A 15,384-nucleotide genomic window follows, 5' to 3' on the forward strand; every position below is an offset into this window, starting at 1 on the left:
GTATTGAAGTGGGGACAGGCCTTAGCGATCCTGTCATTGCCTGAAGATCCTAGATAACCCACCAGAGTCGGTAAAAGTAAAAGAAAGAGACAGGCTGAGAGTTTTGGTTGAGCAGAGTCATCGGGACTCTTCCAAGCCTATGCTTCATGGTGGGGATAAAGAAGGGCCGCGTTGACACAGTGCTGGATAACTGCAATGACTCGGCCCTGGTGTTGAGGTTATATAGATCGCTCGAGTAGTACAGAGAGTCTTAGCTTCAGAATCATTCATCAGAATCTGATTAAAACAAATTCCGCCCACCGAGCTTTTCAAGATGACACCACACCCTTTGGACCCTGCAACATCGGGAGAAATCCGACAAGCTACCGATGTGGTCAAAAGTGCCTACAAGGGCGTCTCACTTCACTTCAAGGCAGGCGGACTTGAGGAGCCTCCCAAAGCCTCTATGGTCGACTTCCTTGACGCAGAGCACAATGGCCGACCTTTGCCTTTCATTCCTCGTCAGGTGTTCCTCATGTGGTACATTGAGTACACTCCTCGCTTGTTTGAGGGGATTGTGGACTTGAGTACCAACACTCTCGTGCACCATGTTGAGATGCCCCGAGACTTCCATGGTCCGGTTGACCGGGCTGAGATGAATGAGGCGGCTCAAGTCGTCATGAAAGATCCTCGTGTTCAGGCCGAGATAAAGCGATTGAAGATTGACGATTCCACCGTCGTGCTTGACCCCTGGGATTACGGTGTTGATGGCGAGGATACTCAGACACGGCACACGCAGGTATTTCCCGGCGTAAATACCTTTGGTGTTGAGTTCAAGCTAACAAGGCATTGAAAGGTATTCATGTACATGCGCAACCCGAAGAACAACAGTCCCGATTCCAACCACTACAGCTTTCCACTCGACTTTATGGTCATTGTTGACCTGTGCAAAATGGAGGTGGAGAAGATCATCCGTTTGCCTCTTGGTTCAGACAAGTCTGCTACCACGGTGGGCTCTCAGGTGCCTCACCGTCGCACTAACCCCGTCGAGCCTGAGTACTACCACCGTCTGCAGAAGAGCCCTGCTCGCACTACTATGAAGCCATACCATGTTATCCAGCCGGAGGGTGCATCATTCACTGTCAAGGGCTATGTTGTGGAATGGGAGAAGTGGCGGTTCCGTGTGGGTTTCAACTGGAGAGAGGGTAAGTTACCACAATGCGTTGGACGACTTATATCTGAAAATAACAGGCATGACTTTACACGATGTTTCATTCGACGGCAAGAGTGTCTTCTACCGTCTCTCGCTTTCCGAGATGTTCGTCCCCTATGGTGACCCTCGCAACCCCATCTACCGCAAGGGTGCCTTCGACCTGGGAAACGTCGGTGCCGGTGTGACAGCCAACAATCTTCAACGTAAGCACCCAATCTGCAAACTTACCTCTTACTACTCATACTCATCACATTTAGTTGGCTGTGACTGCCTTGGTCTCATCAAATATCTTGATGGATGCGTGGTAGCAAAGGATGGGTCCCCTTCCCCTCGACCTAACGCCATCTGCATCCACGAAGTCGACAACGGTATTCAATGGAAGCATACTAACCACCGAACTGAAAAAGCTGTCGTTGTTCGCAAACGTCAGCTCGTTCTCCAGAGCATTATTACAGTGGCTAACTACGAGTACATCTTCATGTGGTACTTTGATCAGTCTGGAGAGCTCACTTTCGAGACTCGCGCAACTGGTATACTTTCTACTCAGCCTATTGATAAGGACGCCAAGGTACCCTGGGGAGCTCGTGTGGCCGATGGAGTTATGGCCCCATACCACCAGCATCTCTTCAATCTGCGTATCGACCCTGCGGTTGGTGGTCACAAGAACAGCTTTGCATCCACGAACACCGTTCCAATTCCCTGGGATGAGGAATTGAGTTCTCTTGGAACAGGATTTGTCACACAGCAGCAGATTGTCGACCGCGCTGGTACTGTTGAGGATGATATCTCCAAAGGCAGAGTGTTCAAGATTCTGAATGAGAATATTGAGAACCCAGTTTCTTTGACCCCCATTGGCTATAAACTAGTGCCCCATCGCTCACAGGTATAAACTTCCACGCAAAATATGATATTACCTCTCAGTCTAATCATGTTCTTGTCTAGATGCTCCTTGCTCGTCCAGGATCCTGGCACTGGCGACGATCCGAGTTCTGCGAGAGCCCAATCTGGGTCACCAAATACCAGGACCGTCAGCTTTTCCCGGCGGGTGACTACACTAACCAATCTCTTGGAGGGACGGGCATCAAGTCTTGGCTCAGTGGTAGCCGCGACAAGGTCCGTAACGAGGACATCGTTATTTGGCACACCTATGGATTTACCCATAACCCGCGCGTGGAGGACTTCCCGATCATGCCTGCCGAAATGGCGCAGATTCGACTCAGCCCTTATAACTTTTGCCTTTTCAACCCGACCAACGATGTGCCCCCTTCCACTCAGAAGTTCAACAAGAGCATTGAAATTGAGGAGCCAAAGGCTGAGTCTGGGTCATGCTGCTCGTCCACTGGCAAGAGCCACCTTTGATTTGTTTTTGCTCATGTCTGGAATGTTTAGCACATGTGGTTTTGGAACTCAGTGTCACTATAGAACTCTCGTCTCGAAATAAATGTTGGACTCGAGAGGAATTTCTCTTTTGCAGTGAAATCTTGCTGAGCCGTCTCTTATACCTGCATTGCAGCAGGTTGTTGAGATTTTATAGCTTGTCGATCAGTATTCTGAAATATTACCAACCCGTGCGCGTTTCTTTCATCTTCGTCATCTCGAGGCCAACAGATCCATTGGAGCCAAAGAGTTTCCAAAAATGGCTCCGGTAGGTACACCGAGAAAATAACATGTGACTTACTTTGCAGCACCCTCCTGTTACTAGAAATGGCAGGTCTGCTGTCTCTGCAGAGGTCGAAACTTAGTCCTCGAGGCACTAACCCTCAAATAAAAATGCCACGGAGTCGCCTTTCCAATTCTTGGGGATACAGAAGATCTGTTTTCAATGCTTCCATGGTTAATGACAGCATGCACAACTTTTGAAGATGCTTGCAGACCTTGAATACAAACAACCTTGGAGCATTCCAAGGGGAGATTCTTTTTGGAAGACATGTGATAAGAGCATCCATTTAGAGGGTGATGTATGAGGCCAAATGCAAGAAGAACATATCCATACAGGCGGAATTCAAACACTCGATCTTGCTATGGACCCGAGAATCCTCACTTCCCTTCCATGGCTTCTTGAACCATCTGCATTCTGCCTACAGTAGCCAATCTCGCCTTCCAGTAACAAGATCCGCTGTCTCCAATCGAACCCAATGCGTCTTTTTGGCAATTTTCCAAGAAACCCCTAGCACAATGAACACGATGACGATGATATAGTTCATAAAGAAGTTTTGGACACTCCAAGGAGCAAAAGATGTCCAGCCTTGGAAGAAAACAAAAAAGACTGAAATTCCAAATCCAAGATATGCGCCCCAAGGCCAGGTACCCGTGCGATACGGCAGAACAGACGGAGACATGTTCTGTAGTTGCATAGCCTTACGAAGGCGTATATGACAGAGGCATATTGTTGCCCCTGATGAAAATGTCAGCTGCTGGAAAACATTTCGGATGTAAGTGAAAACTGTACTCACATGTTATGAAAGTAGCAACACCCGTCATGGAAACAACCCAGGTATACACTGCACCTGCACCGGACGAAAGGTTGAGAAGTGATAGAAAGCCAAGGATATGAAATGCCACCAAGGCCACAATGGGTGAGCCATTCTTCAAGGTGTAAAGGAACACTTTGGGTGCCGCACCTTCTTTCGCCAAGCCATACAGAGTTCGCGATCCAACATAGACAGCACTGTTAACGGCCGAGAAAATCGTGACCAGAATGACAGCATTGATGGCATGACCGCCGGCTGTGGCTCCAATGCGGTTAAAAGCGATGACGAAAGGAGAGCTCGCACTCTTTTTGGTAGTCCTTCCCAGGAGGTTTTCATCGTTCCACGGAACGGTAATCGTGAGGAAGAAGACACCTCCTTGGAAGAGGATCACAATTCGATACACGATACTCTTAACAGCTTTGGGGATATCTTTGCTTGGATTGCGAGATTCACCAGCCGTGAGCCCAATCATCTCAGTTCCGCTGTATTGAAGGCCCGCAAACACGAATATTTGAAATACACCCTTGATTTCATCAGCGAAGGGGCCTGGGTCATGGTAGTACTTGAACCCGATATTCTGCCCTCCAATGACACCGGTTGAGATGAGAATCGAACAAAGGAAGAAAGATAGGATAGCAATGATCTTGACGAGAGCAAGCCAGAATTCTGCTTCGCCGAATGCCCAAACACCGAGTAGGGCAAATGACATGAAAATAACCCTATCGCAATATCAGTCTGCGATATAGCGAGCTAGCTTTTAGATTGGAACCATACCAGAAAACCATGATCCATCCCCATCGAGGCATGTCAGTCTCCAAGTTAGAACGAGGCCAAGGTTGTCTTTTAAGATGTCAACAAACATACGACCAGAAAATGACGGGAAAGGTAATACGAACTGTACTCTGCCATGATGATACCCGCCCATAGAAGGAAATAATTCCAGCCCAGAGCAAAACCCCATGCTGGATCAATAAACCTGGCGGAATAATGGGTGAAGGACCCAGAGACGGCGATGAAAGATCCAATCTCACCCAGAGACTGAATCACAAACCACAACAGAATGCCAACAATAGCAAAGCATATGAGCAGGCCGGCAGGGCCGGCAGTCGAGAGACCGGTTCCCATTCCCATAAAGTATCCCGGCCCTATTACACCTCCAATAGCCATCATGACCTATGAAAGTACAATTGTCAGTTTTCCCATTAATAACAAGCAGTAGGCATTGCAATTTAGTAACGCACAAGGTGTCTTTGAGATAGAGCCCGGTTCAGTTGATCCTGTCCCACTTCATGGACTTGGGTTGCTTCAATGGATTTTGCATCATCTCTGCTGTCGGCCATGTCTGCAGTGTCAGGTTTCTTCAATTCTGCCATTGTGTTTTTGTTAAGGCCTACTCGTGAGCGAAATATCCTTCGATCAGAAGCAGACTCGCCGTCTTTTAAAGAATGACAGACTGCCCCGGACTATCTCAAGAGCTTACCAAAATTGGAAATTATGCTTTTAGGTTACTTCAAAACTATAATTTGCTGTGGGGCTGACCCGGCTCATTGACCCGGCTCAACGCAGTGATAGGAATAGGCACAGGAAAGTCTTCAAGTTAGTTAATCGATCGATTGCCGATTGTACATTTCATATTAACCTACTTATGGGGGACGTCCTATTGGACTCATACGTTGTTATCTTTCTCCGCGTTTTGGTGATTACTGAAATGAGCCAGGTCATCTCAAACACTCGGCTATAGGCCCTGTTTGACTCGGCCCTGATGAGCATAATATAAGGCTTGTATACTACTATCACTTCACTTTCACTTCATTTCATTTTCATTTCACTTCACCTTTATTCCATTTCTATTCATATATAACTTCTTCAATAAACTTGCTCTTTTTGTCCTACTATTTATATCCCATCCTACCCTTCTTCCTCTTCTTCTCCTTCTCTCTTCCACACTCCTCCACCTCTCATCCATCTTCTCTCATCCATCTTCTCTCATCCATCTTCTCTCATCCATCTTCTCTCATCCATCTTCTCTCATCCATCTTCTCTCATCCATCTTCTCTCATCCATCTTCTCTCATCCATCTTCTCTCATCCATCTTCTCTCATCCATCTTCTCTCATCCATCTTCTCTCATCCATCTTCTCTCATCCATCTTCTCTCATCCATCTTCTCTCATCCATCTTCTCTCATCCATCTTCTCTCATCCATCTTCTCTCATCCATCTTCTCTCATCCATCTTCTCTCATCCATCTTCCAATGGGGACATCAAAACTAACAGGCGCCCAATTGGCAAAGACGTGGTTATCAGGCCATACAGCCTGGCATTATGTCCGGTCTTCCACGATTACCCCATTTAAGACTGCCAGAGCCGAAAAAGGAAGTGGCTCAAGCAGGTGCGAGAGTTGCGCGTGGCAGGACGTTCAACCTTCGATGTTCTCGATGAATGGATGAATCCAAATCATCCAAACTCGCGACATGCTAGCTACAGATGAGGCTAGAAGGATCATCGCCGCACACCGATCTCTACCAGCAATGGTCAATCAGTACCGCGAATCAGAGGCAAGCGTGCGCAATCTGATCGATGCGGACAAGGATCAATCAGCTCGTTCGTTTTGCAACAAGATGTTCGATATGGCCAAATTTCCATCAGACGACCGCGTGTACCGCAAGCGATAATCCTTCTGTTCTACAAGATTCTTTCTTTTGATTCACAGAACTTAGTGGAATAAAAAAGTCACCATTATGACGAACTGGTCCTATATGCAATAATTGTAGTGTGTTAAACCTGGCCCTATATAATGGAGCGCAGTTCCAAGTTGTCGGTCTTGGAATCCTGGTCTTTTGCCCTGGCGCAGTGGATTAGGGTCTGGAATGCGCCCCAGGCCTGCTCCCGACGTACTTCCAGATGCCAGTCTTAGAATCCTGATCTGTTGCATTGGGATGGAGTTTAGGATGCATCTCAGGCTTATCCTACCACAATATCGTACCTGCTTGATGGATTGTACCTGCCTGAACAATCGGCTCTTGCTTGATCAGAGGCCCTCATCCCCCCTCATTCAGATACTCCTTTTACAACTTTCACACACTGGAGCAGTTATATCCTCAGCTGTTTCCATCTCAATTGTTGCATGAATAATGCCACAGTACCGTCGAGCAGTCGCCATCCCCCGTCGAACCGCTTCACGATTCACGCTTCTCTACCGCTGAGCAGTCTTGGTCTTCTCGAACCACTGCGAGGTCCATCCACATCTCTTTACACTTTCGAGCAGTCCTAGTTCCCCTCGTCGAACCGCTTCGCGGACCACACCTCTCCACGCCATCGAACAACCCCAGTCCCTCCCCCCTCTGCTACCGTGAGCGTCCTCATTACCGCTAGCCCTCAAACAACCCCCATGAATTGAACGGCTCATCTTCATATTGTATACAACCTCTTTCATCTACATACAACCGTGACGAGATCGTGGCACGTCGGAGCACGATGGAACCCGCAATGCAATTTAAGATGGCCGGGGGATTGTTTGGAGTGAGAAAGGGTTTGGAAGGTGCGTCGGCCGCTCCTTCCTGGTTTGAGATTTCTTGTTTTCTTCTGTAGACCCAGTCTAGTGACTATAGTAGGTGCATTAGTTAGTGTATACACCACCGAAGGTGGTGTGTGCAGTATACTTATGCAGTGTATTACTACATGTAGGTATTGCAATGAGAAAACCGCACCACATCTCATATACGCCACTGTGTGTAGTTTTGGCAGCTTTTGCTCGATCCCATGTCTGACAATCCAAGCATCCTACACCTCTTTGAAGGACAGCATCTATTTCTTATTCCGGCGTTGTGGGGCCTGCTTAGCGGCCACGATCCCCGTCGAGCACTGAGCACCCCTGTCGTCTTGTCTGTGATGTCAGACCGCCAGCGCGCTCTTCCCATTTCATCGTATACACTACCTTCAGTGCCCAGGTGGTGTATGTGCGTAGCGGTAGACCATATACAATAACTAGTATAAGCTTCGCATACTGGATACATTGTTTCTGGTACTCAAACCGTAAACAACTAACCCTAATCCCTTATGTATCGCCACAGAAGTGATAGGCTCTCTTGAACTAGGGTCAGAACATCCAGTAGAACTTGGTATAAACAACAGTAGATTTGATGTACAGCATGAGATGCAACCCGTAGACAGTTAACCCTAATGCCTTACACACGCTACACTGGTGATGCTCCCTACAAAAAGCGAGTGATGTCTAATGTGATCCTAAAGATAAATACTAGCAGATTTGATATAGAGTATAAGGAGATCCAATCCATAAACAACCAGCCCTAATCCCTTATATAGCACCACCATATCCCTACTTCTTATACAGGATCAGTCTTCGGTCGATCCTGGCGGCAATCACCTGATCGCAAGACAGCACGAAGTATCAATCAAGTGAAAACAATAACCTTGGAATTACAATTAAATTCTTAACATGAATAGTCGTTTATATATTCCAAGGTTGCTTCTAATATGTAGGGGAACACTGGTTCTATATGCTGTTAGCCGCCAAATACCTGTACAACCACTCGCGCTGGGATCCCCGGGGAGATTCCTCAGGTCCACCAACCCCTGAGACCCCACCGGCGCTGGTGGACACTGGACATGGATGCAACGGAGGAAAAAAAAAGCTGGAACAGAGATATGCTTAATCTGACTCCAGATGGGGGCACCCACCCCCCTTACCACGAGGTCATCGGGGCCCTCTACGGAGTACACAGGCCCACAACGCTATCCTGATAACAGTCGCATCCCGGACATGTATTTCCAGAACCCCTATTAACGTTTGATAGTGTACTCCGTACGTAGTATCCAAAGTCTATACGCCACGATAGTCACTAGGATTATCGAAAAGTCAAAGTGAGAAACTTTGGTCCAACCACGTTAGCCGACTTTGCCATTCCGACGTAGCTGGAACAATAATGCGTCGAACTCTCCAAACGCGGTTGGGGTTCCCGCGGTTGCTTACTCGTATTGCTCGCAGTCCGATCGTCACTGTCAGGGGCTGCGAGTGGATTGCCGAGAAAAGATTGCAGCAGGAACAGCCGGTGATCGGCAGCTTTGTATCATGAAGAATTGGACCGGAGTACAAGGGACTACCATCTACGTGGAATAACTTTAACATCAATGATCCTAATACTCCAAAGGACTTGACTGACAGGATTGGCGGTCAGTACCATGGACGTTTGGGGAAGTTGAATTTGCAAAAAATGCCAAGTGGCTGTTTTGGTCGGGGGAAGCCGAGTTTACAATACCGTACGTGCCGATTCGGGAAACCCATTTTGCCTTTTTCCCAAATGGTGTTACTAATGCAAAATACGAATGGTGTTGCCATAATGTCCTTCACGCTGTTCAAATTCCTCAATGTCAGCTGCAAACAGCCAAATAAAAGAATCCATGGATTTGGTTTTACAGTCAAAATAACTTCATCCTCGTCCAGCGGTAGCGAGGTGGCCAGCGTCATCAAACAAGTCACGAATCATACTTCAAATCTTCACCCGAAACCAATGACGTGGCCGACCAGGGGAAAAGATCCCTCGGTACACATTGGTGTTTTCCAAGGCTACGGTTACAGCGAGTCGTGGTTCTAAATAGAAAGTGAAGGAAAGGTACTACAGACAAGAAACAGATATGAATAGAATGTGTTCCTGAACTGTCAAGATTAGCCACAGTACCCATAACCCATACCCATATATCTAGAAAGATCCACAGAACACATGGGAACCTGGAGAAAATGGAGAATTGACTCCCATGTCACCACTCTGACATGGTCAAACATCCCCAAAGTCAATTCCGCCCAAAACTTTCTCCCCAATGCTATTACCATATTACTCCGTATATTCAATATCAACGATCTCCGAGGGACCTTGCGAAAAAAAGAACGCTACGCCTTTCTGGGCCTCGACCACAGGAATCGGCAGCCTATGAGGTCGGTGGCGGCACGATCCTCTCGCTGGAGCCTGCGCGGTCCCAGTGATTGGCTGCTTTGCGTCCTGAAACTCGGCGATCCGGACTTGGCTCCAGCGGTGTTTCCGGCCTGTGCCGGGAGCGCTGCCTTCCATCGGATGTTGACGATGGCTACGTTGGGCAGGTTGGCCCGTCGGAACTATAGATCATATGAATTGAGATTCTTGTTATATTTTTCAGGGGTGCATTTCCCCCCTGGAATCAACAGCTACACGCTCATTCCTCTATATCAATACCATTCTGATATTCATTCCACGTGAGATCCTATCAGTTCGGCAGCGATGGGGACTGGGGCGGGATCTACGCGATCTTGCGCGCGCTATGTTTTTTTTCCTCTCCGAAACTTGCTAGTACAGTGTACTCCGTACCTAAGCAAACGTAAATTTTAGCCTTATTGGCGGGCCCATCTCTGTCGGCAGTGGATTTCCCTGTAAATCGACCTTTGCAATAGGCCAAGCTTTTGCATGGAAAAAGAAAATACAAGATCTCTAGCCCCTCCGTACGGAGTACGGAGTACTCCGTACTTGTATGTATGTTGTGCTACTACCGCGTTGTGGGAGTTAACTATCGACCAACGACAATAGTGCTGGTACCTGAGCATCCGGCATGTGTCGTCCCAAATTCCGACTGACAGCCCCTGATCGGATCCAAAATTTAGAGACGGTACGAGTAAAAGCCTCACCGTACTTTGCGAACCATTTCGGGGAATGGAGTGGGGTCTTAATTCCCGGCTTTGATGCCGAGTCGAGTATTTTGCACTTTCTCAGACCGAACCGCCATGTTGAATCACACCGCGTTCGAACTTTTTCACCAGCGCAAGCCACAAAATTCTAATGAATAATGAATTCCTGGAATATATGCTGGGAGAGACGTGGTCTGCAACTTACTTCATTTTAATAACATGGTACATGCATCGCTAGTCCATATACTTTTCGTCGCGTGATACACAGTATGAAAGAACCGGTACTTGTACTTAATACACAAGTACACATACCGAGGTGAGACAAATTGGAAGGTCAAGCGAGCAAATGGCCTGCCCGTTCGGTCGTAGCTTAGAATTGGATTCATTCTCGCCCCTTGGCGGAATTCCCATTAAAGAATTATCGTGAAGGCATTTTGCATATGCAAATATTACGGTGGGAAAAAAACAGGTGGGATCAGGTGGTCAGATCAATAATTTCTGCAGAACCCTGGTCGAAGCCTTTCAGGTCCACAATCGAAGCGGGAGAAGCTCTTGCGAAGGGGTGGAGAAGGAGGGGCAGGGATGTTAGGACCGGAATACACAGATTATCTCCGTACAAGATACAGATGTACAATGTACAGATGAGCATCTTGCATAGAGTTTGTTCATGAACTTACACTGAGCCAAGTTCGGAGTATACCATCCCCTGTGCATAAGTACAGGGTACCAAGGCATGAACTCCATAGTGCCGTACTGCCGTTCTCCCGTATCAGATCGGCTAAATATATACAACCCCTCAGACCACGTAGTCGATGACTTGCGGATCTGAAACCCAAGTCATGTTATTAATGCGACTCGGTCGAGATCTCGAGTGCTCTGTAAGCCCAGCCTTTGTCAGAAGTAGCCACGTCCAATAGGGGAACCCCCCTGAATGCCAATTCCGTCTAGAGCATTCTTAGGCGATTGAAACCGGTACCGATTTACATAGGCGGCAATGGCAGGGGGAACAATCAGACCTGGCCTATTAATGGGCCTGTTCTTGTTTCATCTATGAAACTGCGCACTGCGAGCGCGGAAACAGCAGGCGGCTACGGCGCACACTAAAGTATGTAGGGCAACTTACAGGACATCGCCAGGCGGCCTGAGAACCAGCCACCTTTGGAGATGTGCCATGTCCTTCCGGGCTGCATGCAAGTGTGAGGGGTTGGGGGATGCAGGCCTTGCTATCACGGAGCTCGATGTGACGGGCCTCACCTCGGACCTCGAGATGACGTGCTTGAGAGAGCAAGGCAGAAACCGGAGTGTCTAAGCTGATGGCCAGCTGTTCAAAGCGGGCATTCTCCAAAAACACTGTACCCCCAAGTACATTATAATGTACAAGGTAGGAAATGATGAAGTTTGAGATCGCTATCTCATGTCACCTGCGGGGCTGTCAGCCACTGCGGAGCCCAACAAAGGGAGCCCGCTGGAGGGGAGCCAGGGTCATAATCCACTCGAGGGTTCCATCAAAAGTCAGATCGATTCTCACATATCAAACCCGCATTGAATCTATTTCATGTACTCCAGACAGCTTACTTTTTTTTTACTGAGGCTCACACATAGCTCCCGGTCGGTTAAATTTCCGGTAACCGCCGTGATCGGAGGCATCTGGCGAAGAATTGGGTCCTGAATGCCGGTAGTTTTTGTATAACTACTCCGTAACTCTTCGCACATCTGGGTCCCTCAAATATCAATCTGATAAGTGATGGGAGTTTACTCCTATTGCTTATGGCTCCTAACCTCGGGGCTTTATTATCATCCGGGTCGCAACGTCATCGCCGGACGCGTAGGGAAGTGTAAATATGAGATGTCCGCTTGCATTGCGGGAAAATCGAACAATTGAAATACCTACTATTTCCTAAAGTAGAGACAAACCTAATAGCAGCATCAGCATAATATAGACTGTCCAAACTAAACTGACTCTAATATACTACCGCTATCGGGCTGTCTGAGTTCGGACGACCGCCGTGAAAAGCCAAAAAAATCGAAAAAAAGGACGGAAATTTCAATACGAAAAATACAATACACTCCAATATTGGGTAATTTTCGCTCTTTTTTTAAAAAAAATTTTTATTTTACGCAGCCATTTTTTTCCCTCGCCTCTTGCCTCCCCCGAACGATCGTCTTTTCTATTTCACTCCAACCCGGTCTTCCGCCTTTTCTTTCTTTCTATCTTACCCTTTACCACGTTGCAATTCTTTATTGGTCTTGCGATTGCTCTTTCGAATTGAAAAGACACCCTTGACGCGAAGCAGATCTCGGACTAGTTGTTTTCTGCGAGAGACCCACTTACACGCCCGCTTCTTCGGTGGATACAGAACCATCGACGCTGACAACGTGCGGTACGGATAAATCACCACACTTCTTCTGGTGGGTGGCCGTGGGGAATCTCTTTCAATTAAGCATTCTTCTCTTTTTCTTTCCTTGACCTCTCTGCCATCGTTGTGTGGAGCAAGTGAATTGGTGACCTTCGCCACTACTGCCTCGGGAAAAATTTCATCAAACAAGGAGCTTGGCTTCGAGGGAAAAAAAAAAACTTCAGAGAGAGCGCGCAAATTTCAACACCCCCCAAAAAGTTCGATGATTGAGTTACCGTGAACAACTTCCCTTCTTCAAACAATCTTCTCTGCCACAATGGATCCCAGATCTCACCCTTCCCGTCCTCCCTCCACCAACAGCCTGCCACCAGGCTCCACGCCCATGTCCTCGACTCCCATCTCGAGCATGCACATGCCACAATACTCGATGCAGCCTCAGTATCCGGTCTCGCAGCCGCATACCCTGCCTCCCCTCCAGCCTCACCACGCTCAGTCGCCCGCGCCTCACCACTACATGGGTCAGCCGTACCGGCCCGATCTGTCGCGGTACCCTCCGTCAACTCACGATGTCTACGGGGCCTCTCAGGCCCCTATGATGCCGCACACGACTGTCGGTAGCCTTCCGCCATCGTCTATGTTGAACCTTCCTAACCCTCAAACACAGGCGCACCAGCAGTACCCCCCTCCCCCTCCGAGTGTGCTTCCGCCCGCATCCACCGCTCAGAGCTACCCCCAGCCCATCGCCCCGGCACCCCCACGCGACCGTCGTCCGGATTTCAATGGTCTTCCCTCCGGTGCCTTTAGTTACTCCGATGGCACCAAGGGTTGGGGTATGACTCCTGATGTGAATGGCGCGAATGGCTCCCCCTACGCGAAGGAACAGCCACGCACGCAGGTCGTGGGCTCTCAGGGCCGCCGTGGCATCCTGCCGAGTGTCCCGGGCCGCGCGACTCCGGTCACCAACGGCGTCAATGGCTCCGCAAAGAGCACCACCATCCCCGCCAAGGACGCGGATGGAAAATTCCCTTGCCCGCACTGCAATAAGACTTACCTCCACGCGAAACACCTGAAGCGCCATCTCCTGCGACGTGAGTAAACAATCGTTGGAAGAAGTTCTCTACTAATCGACGCGTCATTCAGACACCGGTGACCGCCCCTACATGTGTGTTCTCTGCAAGGATACCTTCTCCCGCAGTGACATCTTGAAACGTCACTTCCAAAAGTGCTCGATCCGACGTGGTAACCCCACCGGTGCGACTCACCTGTCCCACCCCCAGGCCCACTTGAAGAGGTCTCAGCAGCAAGCAGCTGCGGCTGCCGCGGCAAACCCCCAAAAGCCGCTTCAGGATGAAGTCAGTAACCCTGTCCCCCACTCCAATGGCGTTATGGGTACGCAATTCGATGGGGCCGTGAATGGCAACGGGATGGCCAATGGCCGCCCAAGCTACACGGAGCAGCAGCCGCTAAGCTTCACGATGCAGCCTGTCAACGGCATGAACGGTCGTCCTGGTGATGACGCGTTCTCCGCTGGCCAGGCGCACGCGAGAGCCTCGTGGATGGCTGCACCCAAGCAGAATCCGTATCTCATGCAGCCTGGTGTCGATGCCCATGGCCAGCAGCTGACGGTTGATCGTCCTATCGAACAGGTAAAGCCCCTGGTCCATCTTGACCACAAGCCAGCTATGCATGGCCCCCCTTCACATCAGCCGGGTGTTGACTGGAATTCGGTCTTTCAGCACGGTCCCTCCGACGGTTACATCAACCCCGTTTTCCCCCACTCCATGGCAGCCGGCCAGGAACCGATCCACGCCCCCGTTGACCACGACCGCAAGTTCTACCCCGCTTCCACCGGCCCAGAGAACGGCATGAACGGACTGTACCTTGCTTCGAATACGTTGAACGGCGACGGTTAGTCAGGATGTGAAATCTCTGCGAATCATTCTAACTTCTTCCAGGCAGCGTGCAGCCCGCGAGGCAGTAATGGACTAGGACACGAGACTAAAAGCGAATTCTGCATGGCAAGATAATCTGACCAGGTTTTTTCTTCTCTCATGCACGCCGCGGACTATTGTTCTCCGCCCGCTCTTTCATTCTAGGCCCTTCGTCCATAGCTTCTACTGGACCAAACCCAGTCGCGATGTCTCCGCCTGCGCAGTCTGATCTGCTCCTCCGAGCCGGTGTTTCTGCCGACATCTCTGATCCGGCTTTGTTTCAATATCTCTTTGATCAATTTCTTTTCTCTTCTTCCGATCCCATCTGGTGTGGGTGTGCTATTCTTGACCAGTGCGAGACTTTGATTTATCTCTACATCCTCCCCTCGAGGGGCAGATGGTATGGCGGGTGGTTTCTTCGGCGTCCACACAATAGACAAGGGCATTTGTTCATCTTTTATGCGATTTTTCCGACGAAAAGCACTTATCTTTGATGGGAAGGCTGCTCTCGAGGTCCTTTACTTGCAGTTCTTACCTTGTGCTTTTATATCTTTGATCTTTCTTTCTGCTTGTTTTCTGTCTTGGGTGTGTGTATTGCATGGCCTCTGTAAAGTTGGCATGGCACAAACATATGTGTGCTTTTGGGTTGTGATTTAGGGTGTTCTGTTGAGGGTGTACTGGAAAAGCAGCTAGAAATAGACTTACGATTAACCCGAGTGGATTTCCAGTAGACTATTTCCAGGGCTTATATGCGGGGAACGGA

The 15,384-nt window shown here is 48.9% G+C and overlaps 4 protein-coding genes across 4 annotated transcripts; 3 read left to right on the forward strand and 1 right to left on the reverse strand.

The window, feature by feature from the left end:
• Positions 1–313: 313 nt before the first annotated feature.
• Positions 314–2,551, forward strand: N7506_007679 (copper amine oxidase; the record flags this gene model as incomplete). Its single annotated transcript, XM_056956972.1, has 5 exons — positions 314–778; positions 836–1,184; positions 1,231–1,395; positions 1,450–2,075; positions 2,135–2,551. The coding sequence occupies 5 exons, from the start codon at positions 314–316 to the stop codon at positions 2,549–2,551; spliced, it is 2,022 nt and encodes a 673-aa protein (XP_056811306.1).
• A 719-nt stretch (positions 2,552–3,270) lies between these two features.
• On the reverse strand, positions 3,271–5,036 carry N7506_007680 (uncharacterized protein; the record flags this gene model as incomplete). Its single annotated transcript, XM_056956973.1, is given in 5 exon segments — positions 3,271–3,635; positions 3,646–4,382; positions 4,528–4,558; positions 4,581–4,836; positions 4,905–5,036. 5 exon segments carry the CDS (start codon positions 5,034–5,036, stop codon positions 3,271–3,273), a joined length of 1,521 nt encoding a protein of 506 aa, XP_056811307.1.
• A 1,098-nt stretch (positions 5,037–6,134) lies between these two features.
• Positions 6,135–6,335, forward strand: N7506_007681 (uncharacterized protein; the record flags this gene model as incomplete). The annotated part of the gene is made up of 1 exon (XM_056956974.1): positions 6,135–6,335. One exon carries the CDS (start codon positions 6,135–6,137, stop codon positions 6,333–6,335), a length of 201 nt encoding a protein of 66 aa, XP_056811308.1.
• A 6,671-nt stretch (positions 6,336–13,006) lies between these two features.
• N7506_007682 (C2H2-type zinc finger protein) lies at positions 13,007–14,671 on the forward strand (the record flags this gene model as incomplete). Its single annotated transcript, XM_056956975.1, has 3 exons — positions 13,007–13,778; positions 13,831–14,598; positions 14,646–14,671. The coding sequence occupies 3 exons, from the start codon at positions 13,007–13,009 to the stop codon at positions 14,669–14,671; spliced, it is 1,566 nt and encodes a 521-aa protein (XP_056811309.1).
• Between the last annotated feature and the right edge of the window lie 713 nt (positions 14,672–15,384).

Source organism: Penicillium brevicompactum (assembly GCF_028827555.1).
Source record: "Penicillium brevicompactum strain IBT 35665 chromosome Unknown utg000005l_segment0_segment0, whole genome shotgun sequence".
NCBI lineage: Eukaryota > Fungi > Ascomycota > Eurotiomycetes > Eurotiales > Aspergillaceae > Penicillium > Penicillium brevicompactum.